This window comes from Equus caballus, chromosome 22 (assembly GCF_041296265.1).
Source record: "Equus caballus isolate H_3958 breed thoroughbred chromosome 22, TB-T2T, whole genome shotgun sequence".
Taxonomy (NCBI): domain Eukaryota; kingdom Metazoa; phylum Chordata; class Mammalia; order Perissodactyla; family Equidae; genus Equus; species Equus caballus.
This window is the reverse complement of record NC_091705.1, coordinates 11115351-11139536: the sequence shown is the minus strand read 5'-3', so window position 1 is coordinate 11139536 and position 24186 is coordinate 11115351. Positions and strand designations below refer to the sequence as shown.

Sequence of the window (24186 nt, the reverse complement as noted above, 5' to 3'; positions counted from 1 at the left end):
ATCAGTGATATTGAACATCTTTCCATGTGTTTATTGGCCATCTGTATATGTTCTTTGGAAAAATGTCTGTTCACATCCTCTGCTCATTTTTTGATCAGGCTGTTTCTTTTTTTGTTGTTCAGTTATGTGAGTTCCTTATATATTATGGAGATTAACCCCTTATCAGATATATGATTTGCAAAAATTTTCTCCCAGTTGGTAGGTTGTCTTTTGGTTTTGATCCTAGTTTCTTTTGCCTTGCAGAAGCTCTTTAGTCTGATGAATTCCTACTTGTTTATTTTTTCTTTTGTTTCCCTTGTCTGAGAAGACATGGTATTCTAAAAGATCCTTTTAAGTTCAACATCAAAGAGTGTACTACCTATATCATCTTCCAGGAGTTTTATGGTTTCAGGACTTATCTTCAAGTCTTTGACCCATTTTGAGTTTATTTTTGTGTATGGTGTGAGATAATGGTCTACTTTCATTCTTTTGCATGTGGCTGTCCAGTTTTCCCAACACCATTTATTGAAGAGACTATCTTTTCTCCATTGTTTGTTCTTGGCACCTTTGTCAAGGATTAGCTGTCCGTGTATGTGTGGTTTTATTTCTGGGCTTTCAGTTCTGTTCCATTGATCTGTGTACCCGTTTTTGTACCAGTGCCATGCTGTTTTGATAACTATGACTTTGTAGTATATTTTGAAGTCAGGGATTGTGATGACTCCGGCTTTGTTCTTTTTTTTCTCAGTATTGCTTTAGCATTTGGGGGTCTTTGGCTGCCCCATGTGAAATTTAGGATTCTTTGCTCTATTTCCATGAAGAATGTCATTGGGAATCTGATTGAGATTGCATTGAATCTGTACATTGCTTTGGGTAGTGTAGATATTTTAACTATGTTTATTCTTCCAATCCATGTTCATGTAGTCTCTTTCCAACTCTCTATGTCATTATCTATCTCTTTCAATAATGTCTTATAGTTTTCATTGTATAAGCCCTTCACCTCCTTAGTTAAATTTATTCCTAGGTACTTTATTCTTTTTTTGGCGATTGTAAATGGAATTGTATTCTTGGATTCTCTTTCTTTAAGTTCATTATTAGAGCACAGAAATGCAACTGATTTTTGTAAGTAGATTTTGTACACTGCAACTTTACTGTAGTTGTTAATTATTTCTAATAGTTTTCTGATGGATTCTTTAGAGTTTTCTATATATAAGATCATGTCATCTGCAAACAGTGAGAGTTTCACTTCTTCACCTCCTATTTGGGTTCCTTTTATTCCTTTCTCTTGCCTAATTGCTCTGGCCAAAACCTCCAGTACTATGTTGAATAAGAGTGGTGATAGTGGGCATCCTTGTCTTGTTCCTGTTCTCAAAGGGATGGTGTTCAGTTTTTCCCCATTGAGTATGATGTTGGCTGTGGGTTTGTCATATATGGCCTTTATTATGTTGAGGTAATTTCCTTCTATCCCCATTTTGTTAAGAGCTTTTATCATAAATGTGTGTTGGATCTTGTCAAATGCTTTCTCTGCATCTATTGAGATGATCATGTCATTTTTATTCCTCATTTTGTTGATGTGGTGTATCACATTGATTGATTTGCAGATGTTGAACCATCCCTGTGTCCCTGGAATAAATCCCAATTGATCATGATGTATGATCTTTTTGATGTATTGCTGTATTCTAGTTGTCAATATTTTGTTGAGGATTTTTACATCTATGTTCATCAGCAATATTGGCTTGTTGTCCTTGTCAGGCTTTGATATCAAAGTGATGTTGGCCTCATAGAATGTGTTAGGAAGTTTTCCATCTTCCCTAATCTTTTGGGATAGCTTGAGAAGGATAGGTATTAAATCCTCTCTGAAAAGTTTGGTAGAATTCCCCAGGGAAGCCGTCTGGTCCTGGGCTTTTATTCTTTGGTATGCTTTTGATTACTGTTTCGATCTCTTTACTTGTGATTGGTCTATTCAGATTCTCTATTTCTTCTTGATTCAGCTTTAGGAGGTTATGAGAGTCTAAGAATTCATTCATTTCCTCTAGATTGTCCATTTTGTTGGCATATAGTTTTTCATGGTATTCTCTTATAATCTGTGGTATTTCTGTGGTATCCGTTGTTATTTCTCCTCTTTCACTTCTAATTTTATTTATCTGAGCTTTCCCTCTTTTTTTCTTTGTAAGTCTGTCTAGGAGTTTGTCTATTTTATTTATCTTCTCAAAGAACCAGCTCTTTGTTTCATTGATCATTTCTACTGCCTTTTTTGTTTCAATAGCATTTATTTCTGCTCTGATTTTTATTATTTCCCTCCTTCTGCTGACTTTGTACTTTGTTTGTTCTTCTTTTTCTAATTTAATTAGACGTAGTTTGAGATTGTTCATTTGGGTTTTTTCTTGTTTCTTAAGGTAAGCCTGTATTGCAATGAATTGCCCCCTTAAGACAGCTTTTGCTGCATCTCATATGAGTTGGTATGTTATGTTATCATTTTCATTTGTCTCCAGACATTTTTTGATTTCTCCTTTAATTTCTTCAATGATCCATTGGTTGTTCAATAGCATATTGTTTAGTTTCCACATCTTTTCCTTTTCTCAGTTTTTTTCTTGTAATTAATTTTTAGCTTTATAACATTGTGATCAGAAAAGATGCTTGTTATTATTTCAATCTTCTTAAATTTATTGAGGCTTGCCTTGTTTTCCAACATATGGTCTATGCTTGAGAATGTTCTATGTGCACTTGAGAAGAATGTGTATTCTGCTGTTTTTGGATGGAGTGTTCTATATATGTCTATTACGTCCATCTGGTCTAGCTTTTCATTTAATTCCACTGTTTCCTTGTTGATTTTCTGTCTGGGTGATCTGTCCATTGATGTGAATGGTGTGTTGAGGTCCCCTATTATTATTGTGTAATTATTAATGTCTTCTTTTAGGTTTGTTAACAGTTGCTTTATGTACTTTGGTGCTCCTGTGTTGGGTGCATAGACATTTATAAGTTTTATTTCTTCTTGATGGAATGTCCCTTTGATCCTTATATACTGCCCCTCTTTGTCTCTCTTTACCTGTCTTACCTTGAAGTCTTCTTTGTCTGATATAAGTATTGCGACACTTTCTTTTGTTTGCCATTAACTTGGAGTGTTGTCTTCCATCCCTTCACTCTGAGCCTGTGTTTGTCTTTGGAGCTGAGATGTGTTTCCTGGAGGCAGCATGTTATTGGGTCTTGTTCTTTAATCCATCTTGCCACTCTGTGTGTTTTTATTGGAGAATTCAATCCATTTACACTTAGGGTGATTATCAATATAAGAGGGTTTAATGCTGCCATTTTATCACTTGTTCTCCAGTTCTCCTGCATTTCCTTTATTTCTTGGCCTGCGTATTTTGGTCCACCAATTGAGTTATGTAATTTTTTATGTTATTTTTCTTTATTTTCTCCTTATTTTTGTCTCTGTTCTGCTTTTTTGTTTAGTGGTTACCCTGAGGTTTGTATTCAAGATCTCGTGGATAAGACAGTCCCTTTTCTCATGGCCTCTAATTTCCTTAGACTAAACCAATTCAGTCCCTTTCCCCTTCCCCTCCTAAGCTGTTTTTCCCACATCTTATTCCATCTTGTGTTGTGAGTTTGTGGTTACTATGACAAGATTATCTTTGTTTTTGGGGTTTTCCTTCCCTATGTCTTTAATGTTATACTTGAGTATTTGCTATCCTGCTCTGATTCTGTCTACCTATTTAACTCCTTACTCTGTGGTTTGTAACCCCTTTCTCTCCTTTTGTTTTTTTCAGGTATGAGGGCCTTCTTGAGGATTTCTTGTGCATGTGTGTGTGTGTGTGGAGGGGTGTATCTCATGGCTATGAACTCCCTTAGCTTATGTTTGTCTGGGAAAGTTTTTATTTCTCCATCATATCTGAAGGTATTTTCACTGGAGAGAGTATTCTTGGCTGAAAGTTTTTGTCCTTCAGTGATTTGAATATGTCATTCCAGTCTCTCCTAGCCTGTAAGGTTTCTGCAGAGAAATCCACTGAAAGCCTGATGGGGGTTCCTTTGTAGGTTATTTTCCTCTGCCTTGCTGCCCTTAGTATTCTTTCTTTGTCATTCTGTTTTGCCAGTTTCACTACTATATGCCTTGCAGTAGGTCTTTTTACATCGACATATTTAAGAGATCTGGCAGTCTCTTCCACATGGATTTCCTTCCCTAGGTTTGGGAAATTGTCTACTATTATTTCTTTGAACAACCTTTCTACTCCATTCTCATTCTTTTCTCCTTCTGGAATATCTATAATTCTTCTTTTTTTTTTTTTTTAAAGATTGGCACCGGAGCTAACAACTGTAGCCAATCTTCTTCTTTATGTTTTTTTTTTGCTTTTTCTCCCCAAATCCCCCCAGTACATAGTTGTATATTTTAGTTGTGGGTCCTTCTAGTTGTGGAGGAATATCTATAAATCTTATGTTGCATTTCTGTGAGAACTCACTCTGCCATGATGCTGATGTCACTCAAGAACACATTTTTAATAGCTTCTTGTTTACTAGAGTAATCCAGTCTGCTAAGGCTAGAGGTTTAACTTAAGGGTTTTTACAATGTTTTGTATGAATAATACTTAGTTTTATTCTTAAAACAACATGCAATTTTACTTTTTAAACACAAGAAACTTTGATTACTTGTTAACATACGAACCGATAATTTATTCAAAATCGTCCATCCTAATTGTTCATACCCATAAATAAATGTGTTACGGATTTTTAAAATTTCATTTATGGGGGCCAGCCCAGTGGTGCAGTGGTTAAGTTCGCACTTTCTGCTTCAGCGGCCCGGCATTTGCCAGTTCAGATCCCAGGTGCGGATATGGCACTGCTTGGCATGCCATGCTGTGGTAGGCATCCCATATATAAAGCAGAGGAAGATGGGCGTGGATGTTAGCTCAGAGCCACACTTCCTCAGCAAAATGAGGAGGATTGGCAGCAGTCAGCTCAGGGCTAATCTTCCTCAAAAAAAAGAAAACTCATTTATATTCCCTTCATAGTATTTTCTTTTTACCACTAATTAGCTGTGTCTAACTATGGGAAAGTTAATTAGCCTCTCTGTGACTCAGTTTATAGTAAATGTGAACTATAAATGTACATGTTAAATGGGAGTAACAATATTGCTTACCTCATAAAGTTGTTGCTGGGATCAAATAAGTTAATAAATGTGAAGAGCCTCATACATAGTAAGTACTCAATAAATATTAGCTATTATTATTATTGTTGTATTGAATATATGTTTTCTGTGTAAATTAATATTTCTGTTTTTCTGTTTCAGATCCTGAACTGCTAGGACTTAGGTACTCTGGCTATTTATTTCCATGATTCATCAGTGAACTACGATGTTTTGAGCCTGGGAAATCAGTAAACACTATTCGGCTTTTTGAAATATAGTTTTTAATCTCTTAAGCAGAATATCTAAACACCTCTTTACTAGTAGAAAATACTTTTATACCATACATTTTTTGGACTAGCTTCACCTAAAGACAGTGAGCAGCAATTTTAGCACACTCATGGCCCCCATTGCCACTTGAGATGTATTTAACAGTAAATATAAGTTAGCCCCCAATCCCATGCATATTCTTTAATAGAATTTCAATAACAGCAACATAGCTACTGTTAATGGGACTTTAATAGTCTCCTCAAGTAGTTTTTGGGAGGCAGCAGATGTGAAATAATCAAGTAATGAACCAACCTTGTTCTTTAAGAGCTATATGAATAAACGATTCATTCATTCAACATATTTATGCAGGGCATTCACTAGGAATTGAAGATATAATGGCAAATAAGACAGAATAATCTATCTATCTGATATTAAGGAGCTTCTGTTCATCTGTGAGAAGACAGACAGACAGACAATAAACAATAAACAAATAAATCAACAAGTTAGTATTAGATATTGATACATGCTATGAAGAGAATAAAACAAGGAGATGTAAGAAAGAGTGAAATGCAGGGTGAAGAGGGTTGCTGCACTAGTTTAGTTAATTTAGATTGGATGCCCAAGAAAAGCCTCACTGAACAGGTGACTTTGGAGCCAAGAATTTAATGACAAGAAAGCCATCCTGCATAGATATGGGGGCAGAACATTCCAGGCAGAGGGAACAGCAAGTACCAATGCTCTAAAGAGGAACAAACTTAGGTTCTTGGAATGGAAATAAGGCCCAAGTAGCTCAAGGAGTGTAAACAAAAGGGAAAATTGTAAAAGAGAAAGAGAGATGTAGGAGTCACATTATATAAGGACACTGTAAGGAGTTGACATTTTATTCAAAAGACATGGTCTGATTTACATTTTAGAAAGAAAGAACATTCTGGCTGATGTGTGAGGAGAGGATTACACAAGAGCAAGAAGAACAGTTCAGAGACTGTTGTAGTCAACCAGGTGAGGGATGATGTGACTCAGATGAGAGCAGAAGCAACAGAGATAAACTGTACGGGCAGATTTAGGATATGTTTTGGAAGTAGCACAGATAGGAATTGAATATGGACTGGATGTAGGGGTAAGAAAAAGGACAAAGTCAAAGAGAACTTCTTGTTTTTTGGCTAGACCAGCTGAGTAGATGGAGATTCCAGTTATAGGGAAGAAGAAGAATGGGGAGCAAAAGGAAGTTTGGAGGAGGGAATCAGTCTCATCCCACCCACCCAGACACACCTCTATATGTGTTAATGTCTCCAAATTGTGTCCCTATATACGGAAAACAAAAAAGTTTTGTGTTTTGTCTAAGGGAGTAAGTGTGAGTCATGTTTGCTATGGGTTTGCTATGGAATGGGGAACGACCATCATTCCTTGCAAGTGGGAGATTGGTGAGAAGTTAAAGAAGAACTGGAAGGTAAGGATTCTTTGCCTGTCAGTGACTTTCTTTCCCTAGGGCTTGACAATCAAAGGCATTTCTTGCTTCCCTTAACTATCTATGTCTCTTTTTCTTTCCTGACTCACATGCCCCAAAATACTCACTGTGCCTTGGCACTGTGTAATACCCTAATTCTGCTGAAAAACTTCTCTGAAAAAACAGCAAATGAAAAGTAAGACCCTATTGAAAGCATCAGTGAGGACAATAGGAGTGGCAAACCAAGATCAGCTCAGCACCTCCTCATTAGCGGCCCTTGTCCAGGTGGTTGAATAAGGTACAACAAGACTGTGTCAGAGAGAGCAACACAGGCTGCTGTCATTGGTTTGGCAAGAGGGAGGAAGTGAATTTCCATTTTCCCCACTATATCTAGATGGGGATTCCATATCCTATGTTCAGGTCACTGTATTTCCAAAGAGTATGAACATTAGTGCCCCAAATATTATCAGAGAAAAGCCAGGTTATGGAGAAAGCCAGAAGGGAGTGGAAAAAAAAGAAATTAAGTTTGCCTATAAGAAAACCAGGTTTCCTTAGGTGACTGATTCTCAAAATATGGTCCCTGGAACAGCAGCATCAGCATCAGATGGGAATCTGTTAGAAATACAAATTCTCAGCTCCACCCCAAGTCTACAGCATCAGAAACTCTGGGGGTGAAGCCCAGCAATCTGTGTTTTAACGAGTCCTCCAGATGAGTGTGATGCATGCTAATGTTTGAGAACCCCTGCCCTAGTCATAGTAAAGAAAGTAGTCAGCAAATTAAAGTATAATTAAAATACACAAATAGTACAAAAATTTATATCACTCATCAGACAGTGAAAACATTTACACATATAGCAAAGACACATATTGAAGCAGATTTTGTTTGGATTATGGTTTTAATCAGGAATTTAAGGTATATCAGATTACTCAAGCTTCCTAAGCCTTAAATAAACATATATACATTTGGAAAGAAAAGACTGGCACTTGAAAATCTCACAGTTGTAGCAGTTTTTCTCCCTTGAAGTAAGATTTTATTTATGAGATGTTAAGTTGAAACAGAGGTGTTTTTGGTAATGGTCTTAGTGTTTTTCATTTTTCCTAAACTATTTTCAGTTAAGAATATAAAATAATCTTAGAATACTTTTTCATAACATGCCTAAGATTTTTTTTAAAACAAAGCAAATAAGGCAACAGCCACCCCTAAGTTAAAAGAATAGCTACTTCTTACAGAGAAGAAATAACTCATTCATCAGTAAAAATATTTCTTTCTCTTGGCAAAGGCAATGCTAAATATTTTATTGTCTATTTGTATATCTACCTTCTAAAGGCACCAAATAACAATAATAGACTGCTATCCAAGGATAACTTCTGAAATGTGGGAAAACAGTGCAGTACAAAATTAAAGGGGAAAAATAAAATAGCTTGGGTGATACTAATTATAGTGTTAATATAACGTTTCTATTAATTACTAAATGCATTATAAGGGTAGTTTTATGAAATTAAGAGAACATTAAGATCTGATACATACTAGAGTATTTATATTCTGCATTTTTAAATGCAAGGAGCATAAAATTATAATTAAACATATAGCCATATTAAGTATTCATGGTACAGGGGATAGATTATTAAAATCAAAAGGTAACCCTAGAAACCTGTGTTTTGTCATTAATTTCAGCATTTTTTTCTCATAAGTATCATTACAGCTACTGACAGATAGCTTCTGTTCTGTCCCTGATAGAAATATTGCTAAACAATGACGTTTTTTCATTTACAAATATTTATCAAGCACTTACTATATTTTAGAGACTAATAAAGACTCTAAGAAATAGAAGTGAACAAAAGACTAAAGAGCCTGTACACATGGAGCTCAGTTTTGAGTGGGGGTGTCAAATATGAACAATTATACATGATGAGAAAGCACATGAAAATTCGATCAAGGTAAGGAATTAGAAAGTGATGGAGTATGCTATTTTAGATAAGTGATTGAGAAAAGTTTAGTTTTATAAAAAATTTTTTGTATTTTTTTTTCAAGGGGAACCATATGAGTAGATACCCAAATGAAGCATGTATTCATTAGAAATCTCAGTGGAGAGATGGCTTAGACAGTCTGTGTCTGGAGTGTAGGCAGTGTACATGGTTACAGATGCTGGTAAATTGATAGAGTTGTTCATGGGAGAATGTAGAATTGCTCTTCAGACTGTTTCTATTTTTTCAAAGAGGGAAAAGAAAAGCAAGCCATCAGCTGAGAGTGAGGGACAGGTGAGTTGGATTTGGAGAAGAAAAGAGAAGATATGAAGCAGTAGCCTTAGAGATGGGGGACAAGAAGTTTGACTAGGGAGATGTTTAGGTTTGCAGGGAAACACTGAAGGCGTACTTGAGGCTTGTGGTCATGAAATTAAAATGAGACTGGTTGTCTGATTGGATTTATTTCCAGCCAATTCCAGCTACTCAGGTGCAGGAATTGAGTAGATGGAGGACTGCACTTACTCAGGGTTGAGGTTTTACCACTAAATTGGATGGAGTGCAAAAGGAATAACTAAATGGAAGGTCTATAACAAGGGAGTGATTTCACAGGACCCCAAACCCTTTGCTGCAATTTTAAAATCCAAAAATATCTGAAAACTAAAAGCTTTTTCAATAGTTTGGTGCTCAAATTCAGTTGCTGGGAAAACCTGTCTGAACCTGATGTGAAGTTACGTTCTTTATGTGTCCCACTTAATGTAAATATCCATATTTTTCTTTTCTGAGGAAGGTTAGCCCTGAGCTAACTACTGCCAGTCCTCCCCTTTTTGCTGAGGAAGCCTGGCCCTGAGCTAACATCTTGCCCATCTTCCTCTACTTTATATGTGGGATGCCTACCACAGCATGGCGTGCCAAGCGGTGCCATGTCTACACCCGGGATCCGAACCAGCGAACCCGGGCCGCTGAGAAGCGGAATGTGCGAACGTAACTGATGCACTACCGCGCCGGCCCTGAATATCCATATGTTTTGCTGCATAATTAAGAATATGTTTGAAAACAACCTATTTCCCCAGTCTCTGCTGGGGAATATGGTAATATATTATATTATTCTATAATATATGATGTGTATGTCTGTATGTGTATTATGTATGTGTGTGTGGATAGTATTACATTTCCAAAATAAGAAGAAAAAGAAAAATCAAAGCCCTGAATTATGCCTCAGACTCTTCAAAAAAATTGAAAAGAAAAGAACACTTCCAAACTCATTCTATGAGGCCAGCATTACCCTAATACCAAAGCCAGACAAGGACACTGAAAGAAAACTATAGACCAATATCCCTGATGAATATTGATGCAAAAATATTCAGCAAAAAACTAGCAAATAGAATTCAACATCGCATTAAGAGTATTGTACACCATGACCAAGTAGGATTTATTCCTGAAATGCAAGAATGTTTCAACAAACAAAAATCAATCAATATGGGGCTGGCCCCATGGCCGACTGGTTAAGTTCCCGCGCTCTGCTGCAGGCGGCCCAGTGTTTCGTCAGTTCGAATCCTGGGTGCGGACATGGCACTGCTCATCAAACCATGCTGAGGCGGTGTCCCACATGCCACAACTAGAATGACCCACAACTAAGAATATACAACTATGTACTGGGGGGCTTTGGGGAGAAAAAGGAAAAAAATTTAAAAATCTTAAAAAAAATCAATCAATGTAATATACCACATTAACAGACTGAAGGAGAATAAAACCTTGCACAATCACCTCAATTGATGCAGAAAAAGAATTTGACAAAATTCAATATCTTTTCATGATCAAAACACTCAACAAACTAGGAATAGAAGGAAATTACCTCAACATATTATAAGTGATATATGAAAAACCCACAGCCAACATCATATTCAACAGTGAAAGACTGAAAGCGTTTCCTCTAAGTTTAGGAACAAGGCAAGGAGGTCCACTCTCACCACTTCTATTCAACATAGTACTGGAAGTCCCAGCCAGGGCAATTAGGCAAGAAAAAGAAGTAAAAGTCATCTAAATTGGAAAGGAGAAGTAAAATTATCTCTATTCACAGATGACATGGTGTTTTATGTATGAGATCCTAAAGATTTCATGAAAAAACTGTAAGAACTAATAAATGAATTTAGCAAAGTTGCAAGATACAAAATCAACACACAAAAATCAGTTACGTTTCTGTACACTAACAACGAACAATCCTAAAAGGAAATTAAGAAAACAATTCCACTTACAATAACATCAAAAAAAGAATAGAATACTTAGGAATAAACTTAGCCAGGGAGGTGAAACACTCATACACTGAAAACTACATAGCATTGCTGAAAGAAATTAAAGAAGACAAAAAGAAACGGGAAGACATCATGTGGTCACGTAGTAGAAGATTTAATACTGTTAAAATGTCAATGTTACCCAAAGTGATTACAGATTCAATGCAATCCCTAACAAAATCCCAATGGCATTTTTTTTTTCAGAAATAGAAACGTCCTCCTAAAATTCATATGGAATCTGAAGGAATCGTGAACTGCCAAAACAATCTGGAGAAAGAAAAAGTTGTGGGTCTCACACCTCCTGACATCAAAATTTTATACAAAGCTGCAGTAATCAAAACTGTGGTAGTGGCATAAAGACAGATATGGAATAGAATAGAGAGCTAAGAAATAAACACTCTCACATATAGTCAAATGATCTTCAACAAGAGTGCCAGGATCATTCAATGGGGAAAGGACAGTCTTTTCAAAAAATTGTGCTGGGAAAATCAGATATCCATGTACAAAAGGATGAAGTTGGTCTCTTACCTTATACTATATACAAAAGGTAACTCAAAATGGATTAAAGACCTAAACATAATGCGTGAAACTATAAAACTAGAAGAAAACATAGGGAAAAGTTTCATGACATTGGATTTGGTAATGACTTCCTGGATATGACACCCAAAGCACAGGCAAAAAAATAAAAATAGGTAAATTGGACTAAGTCAAAATGAAAACCTTCTGTGCATCAAAGGACACTATTAACAAAGTGAAAAAGCAACCTATGAAAGGGAGAAAATATTTGCAAATCATATATCCTATAAGAGGTTAATATCCAGAAGGTGTAAAGAACTCCTACAATCCAACACCAAAAAAAATCTAACAATCCTATTAGGAAATGGGCAAAGGGCTTGAATAGACATTTCTCCAAAGAAGATATACAAATGGCCAACAAACACATAAACAGATGCTCAACATCACTGACCATCAGGCAAAAGCAAATAAAAACCACAATGAGATACCTCCTCACATCCATTAGGATGGTTACTATAAAAAAAAAAAAAAAAAGCAAAAACAGAAAATAATGTGTTGACAAGGATATGGAGAAATTGGAACTGTTGGTGGGAATGTAAAATGGTGCAACCACTGTGGAAAACAATATGGCAGTTCCTAAAAAATTAAATTAGAACTATCATATGATCTAGCAATTTCACTTTTGGGTATATACCCAAAAGAACCGAAAGCAGGATATCGAAGAGGTATGTTTACACCCACATTCATAGTAGCATTATTCACAATAGCCAATGTTGTAGGCAACCCAAGTGTCCACCAATGGATGAATGGATAAATAAAATATGGTATATATGTACAATGGAACTTATTCAACCTCAAGAAGGAAGATTCTGACACATGCTACAACATGGAGGAAGCTTAAGGACATTATACTAAGTGAAATTAAGTCAGTCACAAAAAAGACAAACACTGTATGATTCTACTTATATAAGGTAGCTAGAGTAATCAAAGTCATAGAGACAAAAACTATAATGATGGTTGCCAGGGGCTGGGAGGTTAGGAGTAGTGGAGAGTTGCTGTTTTATGGGTAAAGAGTTTCAGTTTTGCAAGATGAAAAGAGTTTTGGAGACTGGTTGTACAGCAGTGTGAATGTAGTTAACACTAATGAAACATATTCTTAGAAATGGTTACAAGGATAAATTTTATGTTATGTATATTTTACCAAAATTTGAAAACAAACGTTGAATTCTGAAACGCACTTGTTCCCAAGGGCTTTGGAAAAGGGATTGTGGTCCTGTAGTGATGAGCCATCAACTCTAAGCCAACTAAGAAGGGAAGTGAGGATGTGAGGGTAACGATGCACAGGAAAAGGAGCAAATGGATTTGATGTGGAATTGAAGCATTAATAGAAGAACCTGGAAAGCACCGAGTGGTCATCAGAGACTTGGAAGCTTGAAATTTTAATTTGGGAAAGACATAGTCCAGATTATGACCAAGGGAGTACTGAAGAGTGTGCAATTAATGGAGTAAAAAGATCTAAATAACGGAACTGAGAGTCTAGGATTCACAGATACCAAAATCTCCAAGAATGATGACAGGAGCAGAGTTGGAGAGAAAGACCACAGCTACTTCTCTGTCCTCAGCTCCTATTATTCTCCTAGTGAGACTATAATAGTGAGGAGGGAGACGGATACCCACTGCCCCGACTAGAGCCAATATAATTGGGCTGTAGGAGAAAATGCTTGAGAGGGCTGCAAGAGGAGAAGTTCTCAGAGACAATTAAGTTCAAGTAATTATCAAATAGAGGTGTCACAAAGCTAAAAAAAAAAAATCAGAACCTTTCTGAAAATCCAAATTCCAATAACTGTATTTGGTACATAGTAGGCATTGTGTTCAATGAATATGTATATGGAAAATTTGTAATACAAAGATCTTTTAAATTTGAATAGGCTTGCTTATTCTAATCTGTAAAATGGGGATAATAGTTAACCATTTAAATAACCAGTTAACATCTTTGTTAGGGTGTTAGGAGGAATGAATGGTATATGTGAAGGGGTTTTATAAAGTTTAAGGTATTTCATAACTGTAATACATTGTTCTTAATATGAATTATGACAATAAGGACATAAAACAAGGTACCAAAAAGTGTAAAAAAAAAGAAGTCTAATTGTCTGCTGTAACAAGATGTTAATCTCAAAAATAAGAAGAATGTGACTGTTTAGATGAAGGAGAAAATGGGACTGAGCACTCTGGGAACTCCAGCAGAACTGCTCAGTGCTGGCATCTGAGCTACCCTTTCCTTGTTTTCATTGTTGGTCTTGGTGGTGGTGGCTGTCATAATGGCCCCTGAGCCACGCACTTGAATTGCTCCCTTAAGGGGCCTCAGTTACTCCCTGGTAGTACATTAGATACCTGGGGGTTGACCACCTCTGCGATCACAATCGTTCTTTAATACGGAAGGAAATAATACACAGAGTTCCTGAAAATATTGGATCCTTTACACAAGACAAAGTGTCTTTAAATTTTTTTTATTTGTGTTTTTTAAAAAAGTGTGTGTTGGAGAAACGAAGGAGCAGATGATATTCTTTTGTGAATCGTAGAGTTGTAGAGCCAGAAAGAGAAAAACTAGGGAAAGAGAAGCTATGCTTAGAAGGCCGTTTTAAAAAATTATAAAGCAAATAGTAATTATTATGAAAGAACCAGAATTTACCAGGTCTACAATGGGGGTAGAGATGGGGGGAGAGTGTTATCAGCCAGACAGTATCCTATTTATTGCAAAGGAGTCATGAAACAATATGGCAAGTGTAGTGAATGGAGGTTGCTTTATTCTGCCTGTAGTGTAGCAGGGATGTGAGGGAAATTTGCATTAGAGCCATTTGTAGCCCAGTCTTTTCACTTCTGCAGTCTGTGCTCTATGAGGTTGGTGCTAAGGAAGATTAAAAAAGCAGATACTCCAGGGGAATTGAGTGAGATATTCAGTCTACAAACAGGCTACCCTGGCATGTTTTCTCCTTTCTTTGGGCTTTTGTTGTCCAATATTCTGAGATCTCTTAGAATAGTTTATAGTTTTCCTTTGTGCTTGGCTATACATAGAGCTGGGGTCCTTTCTCACCATTTACTATATAGGCCTCATCTACTAATCCCAGGCAATGGGAAGGACTCTTATGGGTCTGAGCAGCGTCCTTGATCCGGAGCACTGAGGAGCTCCTTGATTCCAAAGGGGGCTTTCATGTGTTGTTGGGCAGGCGCTGCATATCACAAGATAGCAAAGTCTACAAGAGAAATCAAGATGACCTGATGAAGTTGATGTCCTTTCAAACTCCACCTGCCCAAGGACAAAATGTGGGCTTTGTGCCAAGGTCACTTCTATTTTCATTATGGGATGTGGTAGTTATGGTAATGGAGAAGAGCTAAATTTGGAGGGGTTTAGAAAATATTGCAATGGAGAAAGGAGTTTTTAATTTATATAAACAGTTTTTCAAAGTTTACTCCTTTAATCTAAATTTAAGATTTATTCATTAATTCAATAAACATTTATTGAGTGCCTACTATGTGCCAGGCACTGTTCTAGTTGCTGGGATAAAAGCAGTGAACAACACAGACAAAAACCTTTGCTCTCATGGAGTTTATATTCTAGTGGAGGGCGACATAACAAAATATAGTATGTTACGGAGTGATAATTCTGAGAGAAAAATGCTACAGGGAATAAAGATAAAGGTGTTGTGACAGGGTTTGCAATTTTAGAAAGAGTGAATGCAAATTTACAGAGTGCCCAGGGAAGGACCCTCCAAAAGGTTTGAGCAAAGACCTAAAGAAGATGAGGGAAGGGAGCCAAATGGATATCTGGGCTCAAAGATGTTCCAAGTAGAAAGAACAGAAAGGTAGGCCCATGCCTGGAGTTTCTGAGGAACAGCGCAAAGCCCAGTGTGTCTAGAATGGTGCGAGTAAAGGAGACAGTAGTAGGAAATGATGTCAGAGAAAAAACATGAGGCCAGATCACAGAGCCTAGTAGGCAAGGAATTGGTTTTACCCTATGTGAGATGGGAAGCTCCTTTGAGTAAAGGAATGATTTGAAATGACTTGCATTTATAGGCTTATGCTGGTTTCTCGGTTGAGAATAGACTGAAAATGTTGAATCTCCTACTTCTAAGATGTCAGCAGACATCATGAGGTAATAAAGTTTAGTAGACATCTGTGACTCTACAAGCCAGACTAGTCTGTTCTTAATATTTAGAATCTCAGACAGGCCATGGCTGAAGAGAAGGCTCAGGCCTGATAAATTTTATCTTCTCACGGTGGAATGAGTAAATATTTATTGAACAAATGAACAAAAGTATTGATTGAGAAGGAAAAAAAGAGGAAAGAAACAATAGTCAATAGTTACTTTTTAAAGAAATTCCGAGCATGCTGAATCAATACGTCTAATAGTGCCTATAGCCTAAATTTTGTATTAAAGAAAAATGTAAGGATTTAGCAAAATACTTACCTGTGTGGTGACATTTCTTTCTTTTTGGTTTTTATTATGTTTTTCTGCCTCAATATCTACAATAGACAAAACATTTTCACAAAATTTGAAAACATTTTCTTTTTAAAATTTCACTAAATAAAGTTTCTTTTTAAAAAAATTTCTAGATAACTTTTAGAACTCTAAGAATAGTAGTTGAAAATAGCTTCCATTTAAAGTTACTAACAATGTATTTCAAAATAATTCCTTCACTGATAATTTTTAAAGATGTAACTTACACCAGAGATAAGCTAAATACTTTAGTCAAGCATCCTGAAATTGAATTAACGTAAAAGAGTTCTAGAAATAATAGAGCTAATTGGAATAGTGGAAAACTTTCTGAGCTAGAATTTAATTAAAATGTATGTATGTAAATAAATGCCATCTATTAATAGAGAATATTAAAATATAGAAGAGGGAATACAATCTTTTATATTTTTATAGACTCACCCATATGTCAGAGAGATACTAAAAATTAATATAGTTGAATGATATAAATATCTGAGAAATGTAGACTAGTATAATTACATCAGGCCTTGAAGTTTGAGAAAATAATTTTCACAACCAATTTTTAATGAATCTTTTTATAAAGAATAGAATATATGTGCCATATAGAATACATACACAGTCATTGGTATATTTCATTTTTGCATAATACTTGAAATTTCTTGATTTGTGTATTTAGAAAAATAAGTCTTTGAAAACCTAATATGATGGGGTGACACATCATGGCATGTCAATTTAACTACATTCTTAGGATTGATAATTTTCAATTATTGAAAAATTATTTGATGCACAGTAAAAATGACCCTACATATTTCCTGAAGTAAAATATGCACATATGTAATACATTCACATTTTACAGACTGAGGAATATGACTCAAGACAACTATAAAGTAGTCAAAATTTTATGTCTCCAAAAGTCATGAACTTGTACTTTATAGCAGGTAATGAATTTTCTAATGTTACCGCTAACATTGTATTTATTAATTTGATATATTTTATTCTTTCTCTCATTGATGAACTTCAGTATTTGGCCTTAAAATTCTATGTCAGTTCTGTTTTCTTTGTGAGCCAGACCTTTTAGAAACTGATCCCAGATTGTTTGATATTTAGTCCTCTGTCAAATTAGAGAAACAATTGGCAAATTCTAAATAAAAATTCAATAACCACATGATATTAATGCATTAATCTAAAGCATATGAAAAGTTTAAAAGATTATACATATTTCATATAATTATAGGATTACTTATTAGGTTCAGGATGTAAAATAAATTACACTAGAATAAGAACGTTACTGTAAATGAAACTTTCTTTATCTCAAGTTTTCTAAGTGATCACTTTGGGGCCAAAGATACTCATTACCAGAGACAATATAGCTTCATGATCCACCACGTGGCCTTTCAGCTTGTGCTCTAGTCCCAATTTTGTACCTATTTCATTAACTTATAATAATCAAATGAGATAATCTATGTAAAATATTTATTGCAGTATTTAATACATATTTAATTCTTAATAAATGTTAGCTATATATAATAATGATTATTATTATTATATGAAGCCTACTTCTTTAAAGGATTTAAGATGCCTTCAAATAATAATACAGGACTACGGCAAATAATGCATAATTAGAGACTTAAAATGTTATTAGAATTTATTAATGCTTTACCTAGAATATGACTTCTCTCTCAATTAAAGCATTTTTATTCAAGACAAATTATTTAGCCTAATTATATTTGTGTATTAGAAATCAGACACTGTGACTAATATTACAGTCACAGTAAACATCTAGTAATTTTTAAACTCCACTACCACAACTAGAAAAAGTGAACTGGAAAAAGAAATGTGATTTGGTATATTCCCACCATTACATTTCCCAAAGTATACAGAAAAAATTAGAGTTAGTATGCACAAAATGTACAGACCAGAATAAGAAGTACAAAGTGTCATTTGTATCAGAGAGAGGAGAAAATTATGGATATTAAATGGAATAAAGTTTGTATTATACATTGGACCAGAAAATCAAACTGTCAGTGGTCAAATATTAACATGAAAATTACAGGGCTAAGAGCAGTTATTAAAGGTAGAATAAGTGTAGATAAAAGAATTAGTGAAATCGGAGGAGACACAAAAGTCTAAGTGAAGGAACAAAGTATTTAACAGCTTAAAATACAAAAAGAAGAAGAAGATCATTGGTCATTACTTCTAGTAGAAGAGGCACAATCCAAAAATAATTCTTTTGAAACATTTAAAAAATGTGTTTCTTTTATAAATTTCAGGCTTTTTGGTTTTCACCTAAAGAAAATGAAGTTTTGATTGGCTACCAGGGAAAACATTCTGCTACAAATAGTACCTTGCACAACACTTTCTAGTGGGTTTTTTATATCAATTGAGAAATGCTAGTGATTGCTAGAGAACTGTCCCACTGTTTCATCACTTCCCTCTATATTGGTAGTGCCACAAATTCCAGCACTCCGTGTGAAAAATGCAATCCACTGGGGGCAGGAAGAAAATACTAGAACTTCTACTTAAGTGAAGTTAAAAATTCTTCTTTTTAATTTCTATTTTTGGGGTGTGTTTTATCTTAGATCAGTAGTACATCATTAGAGTAAATAAATATACATGCAATAAAGTATACCATCAAAAAGTTTTGATATGGAGTTAGCCTAGGAAGGGGGCTAAAGTTTCATTCAGCTCTACAATTGTAGCTCTAGCTATCATTTATTATGTGCCAGTTGCTTTACACACTTTATCTCTAATCTCTATAACAACCCAGCAATATAGCAAGCACAGAATATTTGTATTCCTGTTTTACTGATGAGGAAACTAACACCAAAGGAGAATAAGGAACTTGTTCAAAGTCACGTGGCAGAATGGGATTCAAATGCAGGTCTGACTCCAGAGCTATCCCTCTTTCTACCCCACTGTCTCTCCAAACTTTACTGAAGGATTCACAATAGATTGATTTTAAATGGCAAGATTCTACAATGCTATAAACTCCATTGTCTTTACAAAAAATTGACTTATGCACAAAATTTTACGAGACGTGTCTATTTGCATAGTGTGAAACACAACATTTTATGTCTATGAGAGCTTTAATTTACTATCCACCCTCATTAAGAGAGAAGAATTTTGAAGTAATAAGGAAGAAACTAGCACTACAGCCCAATGCCTCTAAAAGAATTATCTGTGTGGCTTTGGGGGGCATGGAGTGAACCCTATCAGATACATAGAAAACACACAAAGTTTTTAAAAGAGTTATGTTGAAAAAACACCACTAGCTTGGACTAAAAGAGATTGAGATGGTTCAAAATGGAAAGAGGCCTCTGGGCCCCCACTTTTCTATGAGTAGGAAGTGGGATGAGAAAGCTACTCAGCTACAAATGGGGTCATTTGTTATGCAGAAGAAAGGACAAGTCAGGGCAGAGCTAGGAGCCCAGAGGGTGTTGCCAAGAGCCAAGGAGAGAAAAAGATTAGGGAACTACTTCAAGAGAGTAGAAGTGGGCCCTAATCAAGAAATATTACCTACCTCTGGAGTAGAGGAACCTGCTAACAGGCACCTGGCTGGATTTCCAAATTGTCATAGAACAGTTACTGTTATATGTCTCTCCGTTCCCCTTTTTGGCCAGCAGTGTCTAATTAGTGTAGTTTTCTTTCTCTCCAGTGTACAATGGGTCTGTGAGGGGATGGGAGGATAACTTGTCTTTTTCGTTCACAGGTATCTGAATCTAAGAATGGTATCCAAAGAGCCTCATCAATATCTTGACCTGATGCAGATTATAGGATCATGGATTCTGAGCCTGATGCTATGATTGGATGAGACTTAGGCAATCTTGGAAGAAGAGAATCATGTGGGAGAGAAGTAAATCTCTTTTCTTGAGGCTTGAAGGTAGACTGTTATAGACTGTCACAATAATGGCCCCCAATGGATCACAACTACCTGTAATCATACCCCTTTACAATATAACTTTGTCCAATCTTCCCATCAACAGATGTGATACCGACTCAACACAGTGTTGATATAAGGGAAGCCATATTATAGAAAAGAAACCATATTGTAAGTTTGAATGCTCTGTAGATTTTATGGCCCCTCCCAGCTGCTGTAAGTTGATGACTTTGTTCTTTTGAGTTCCTTAGGAATGTGACCCCCAGGCAGAGAGTCTCTTGATAGCCATCATCAATAACAACTGAAAGATCAGGGTATAGGGCATCGCTCCAGTCTTTGATGCATATACAGTAAAACAAAAGACTATCAGGAACTAAGACCAGATGTCTGCCCCTACCTGGAGATCAGATGGAGGCCCCAGTGCGATTAGGTCTCTTTTTCAGAGACTATTAAAATTTGGGTTGCCTGTACTTCTTATCCCTCTGGTCAGATACTTGATTATAAAATATGCCTTTAGATGTTGTTCCAAAACTGTTCAGCAAGGTACAAAATTTTAATAATGCAAAAATGTCAACCTGAAGCCAGGAACGAGAATATTTCTAAATGAGCGCTAAGCAGTTTCATTCCTCTAACCGAGATCTATGCCCCAATTCAGCAGGAAGTAGTCAGATCAGTTGTTGCTCCAAATCCCTCAAGAATGAGGAATGACCAAAGAATAGGAGGGATTGAAACTGGAAAACAGTTAGCCATTGATGACTAAGTAGCTAGTGATGAAATTACTGATTATAGCTGTTACTTGTTCCCTCATCCATTGTTAACTGTGCTATTTAGGCAATATGCTGTCTGACTCTCCCTAGGTTCCTATAGATAACATCTCACTGGAGCCTGGGTCACCATGGTAATTGGTGTTTGAACCCCTTGTCCACTTCAGGCCAGTTGAGACCACTAACCCATCAACTGGACACACACAGATGTCTGATAAGTGACCTTTTGAGGTCAAAAGGCTAAACACTCCACCTTCAGATCATGCTAACACCGTCATCATGTGAACATGCGTCCTATGAAGAGGCATGAAGTCTGAATACACTTGTGCAGATCATCGATTACCTCACTTCTCCTTATCTCTAATCATTTATCTCCACATTTCAGACCAACTTGCTCCCCTACCCCATAAATATCCCTGAGCCCCCATTTTTGAGGAAGTGGATTTGAGATATTCTCTCACTTCCTCACCTGGCTGCCTTGTGATTAAAACCCTCTCTCTGCTGCAATGTCATCATCTCACTGCTTGGCTTTCTGGGAGGTGGGCAAAATGAACCTGGTTCAGTAACAGATGGAGACGTTTTTTTCCCCAATCTTTGAACGAGCCACCCTTGTGACTTGCCTTCATCAACAGAATTGTGGCCAATGACATTGTTCAATTTTCAAGGCTAGTTATTAGATATTTCAGCCTCTTTCACCCTCTTGGAACAATATCTTGAGACCACCATGGCCTGAAAAAGCCAGAGATAATATGCCATGTGGAGAGAGGCCCAGCTGTCTCAGCTTACCACCAGCTGAGTGAAGCTGCATGAGTGAGTCCAGATGAGACCAGCAGAAAAATCACCTGGTCAACCCACAGATAATTATGAAAAATAATAAATCATTGTTGTTTCAGACCGCTAAGTTTTGGTTTGTTTGTTATGTAGCAATTGATAACTGAAACAAGTTTGTTTCTTCAGGCTACTATGACTCTTTGGATAGAATTAACAATTTTTAGAAGCTACATTAGATAAATAAATAGTGCCAAAATAAATCACATATAATATAGTCATAGCATTGAGAAAAGGATTAGAAGAAAATATATCCCAAAATATTGTCTTGATCACAGTTCTTTTCAGAACCACTTTGTCATGAAAGGCTTGATATACATTAAATCCTGGCTTTACCATTCATTTCCCCAATGTGGCTCACCTCCTTTCTTTCCAGAACATAGTTTATCTTCCTTTGAATGGACATTGGGACACTGATTAATATGACTGTTCCTTTACTGACTGAGGTTCTGAAAAAAAAAAAAACCTTTGTACTTTATGGGGGAATATGCCTGGGGAGTTACAGGCAAATAAGAAAATCAGTTTCTGTTTCCTTGTTCACACAATATTACAAATTAAACTAAACAGAAGTATTTTATTGATTCTGCCATCCTAGTTGTCCAAAATGGTGCTTCATGCCTCACTTAGGGCTTCACCCAATTCATTTGCTTTGACTACTAGATGTAGTAATGGTATCAAAAGTATCAACTATTGGTTCCTTTCTAACCTTTCAATCAGACTCTGTGTAGTACACTGGCTTCTGTGATTGTACACCATCCTGGATATCCTTCTTCCTTTCAAACCCCTATTCTAGAGTTCCCCTTTGGCTTCATATCCACTAATGATTGTCTATTTCTCAACCCTCAGTCCTCACCTCTTCTCTCTGGCATGATCTAAGGGTTGGGCAAGGTCAGCAAGGACTTTGGAGTGGACAAATGGTGAGCGCAGGAGGTTAGCAACTAGGAAAGGATAATGTGCTGATTCCAGGACAGGCAGCCACTTAAGAAGTAAAGCCCTGAAATCAAACTGCAATGATTGAAAAGCAGAAAATCACAGGTCACAGAGGAATCCAGAGGAGGAATCCAGGCTGGCAGAAGTGAGACAAGTAATAAGAGACAAACCTGGAAACAAGACGTGTTCCAAAACCTGGGACTAAAATCATGGGAGCAGGTCGGGCTGGGAATAGAAGAGTGTAGATGAATCTAAGTTACCAGAAATGAGTAGACAATTGGGGGAAGGTAGAAGGAGTAAGAAGAGTGAGGGTTTGCACCTATGAGCGTTCAGAGAAAATTCTGCCAAAGGGATTTTTGTGGGGGTGAGTATTCAGTTTCCTGTAGAAAGTATAGCATAAATCAGACTCTCATCATTACATGCCTGCATTCTTACAACAGTCTCCTAACAGATTTAATCATGATGGTTCTAATTTTAATCTAACTTACATATACCCTCAGAATAATTTTCCCCGAGTACTGTTTCCAGCAAGGCACACATCTGCTTAAAAACCCATTAAGTCCCCGTTGCTTATTGTATAGAGATTAACTCTCTCTCTCGACTTCCAGTTTCCTTCATAGTCAAGTTTAACTACACATTCACGACTACTTTTCAAATCCAAATAATCTCTGCTTCATTAGTTATTGATTACTATTTTGAAAGTTTTATACTTCATTTTCTTTCACTTTGACACTTCCTATTGAATGGACTAAAAGTTATCTATTAAAATCCAACAAAAAACAAATATGACATCACGTCCTTTATTAGTTTGGTTTGCAAGATACTTAGCTTTGGCCATCATCAAGAATGATGTTTAGAAATAATATGTCATATCTTCTTACATATCCATGTGACCTTGGGTAAGTTATTTAACCTGTCTGAGCCTCAGTTTTCCATAAAATGGAAATAGCAATGCTGTACTTATCTCTTAGAGTAGATGTGAAGACAGAATAGAATTAAAATGTAAAGTTTTTGGTGTTTTATTAAAGACATGGCAGCTAAATAGTAAATGTCAATTCCCTTCTCTTTTCCCTTTTTCAAAGGCCTATCTTTTAAAAGCAAGTGGTATTAGCATCTGTGAGGAAAGCACTTCCTTTACTGAAATAAAACGAAGAAACTACACGGTGTAAGCACTGGAAAAAGCATCTCCTACTGAATTTTACCTTCTCTTTGGCTTTTTCTCATTCTGATAACTATAGCAACATCTTTCCCTTCAAATCTCTTTCCCTGGTTACTCTTACCACATCTAAAGCAGACTGGCATTTTCAAAATAAAGTTAATCCCAAGAAAGAACAAAGAAAATATAAAAGGCATAGACACAGTCCAGTATACACTGACAGATCTCTGGTTCTGTAATATCTCAACCACATTCTCCCTGCTCTTGTCTCATTTCTTTTTCCAAAGAATTTCACAAGAACCTTTCTCATCTACCTTGGAAAGGTATCATCTTATTTTCCACCCCGTGGGGGCTATCCTCTTTAACACCTGGTCCTCTTTATCAAGGGTAAGAGTACAATTTCTAACTCTGTCACTCACCTAAGGCCCTCCCATTCTAAGGGACACAGCTCTTCTCTTCTCCAAATCCCTGACAGGATTGGGGTGACAGATATTATCATCCCTCAGATAAGACTCCATCCTCTATGTACTGAGAGCAGCTCAGTCCCCAAGAGACTCATCTCAATCA

At 36.3% G+C, this 24186-nt stretch overlaps 1 protein-coding gene across 6 annotated transcripts in view; it reads right to left on the bottom strand.

Annotated features, from left to right (window-relative positions):
* The window catches only part of SEL1L2 (SEL1L2 adaptor subunit of ERAD E3 ubiquitin ligase), a 118232-nt gene that overhangs the window by 78836 nt on the left and 15210 nt on the right, over positions 1-24186 (bottom strand). For all 6 annotated transcript variants that reach the window (XR_002802789.2, XR_002802788.2, XM_023626099.2 and 3 more), the window contains exon 2: positions 16038-16093. Coding sequence is in view for 4 of the 6 variants with exons in the window: in XM_023626099.2 (XP_023481867.2) it covers positions 16038-16093 (56 nt within the window). In the remaining 2 variants the exon portion in view is untranslated. The remainder of the gene's footprint in view (positions 1-16037; positions 16094-24186) is intronic.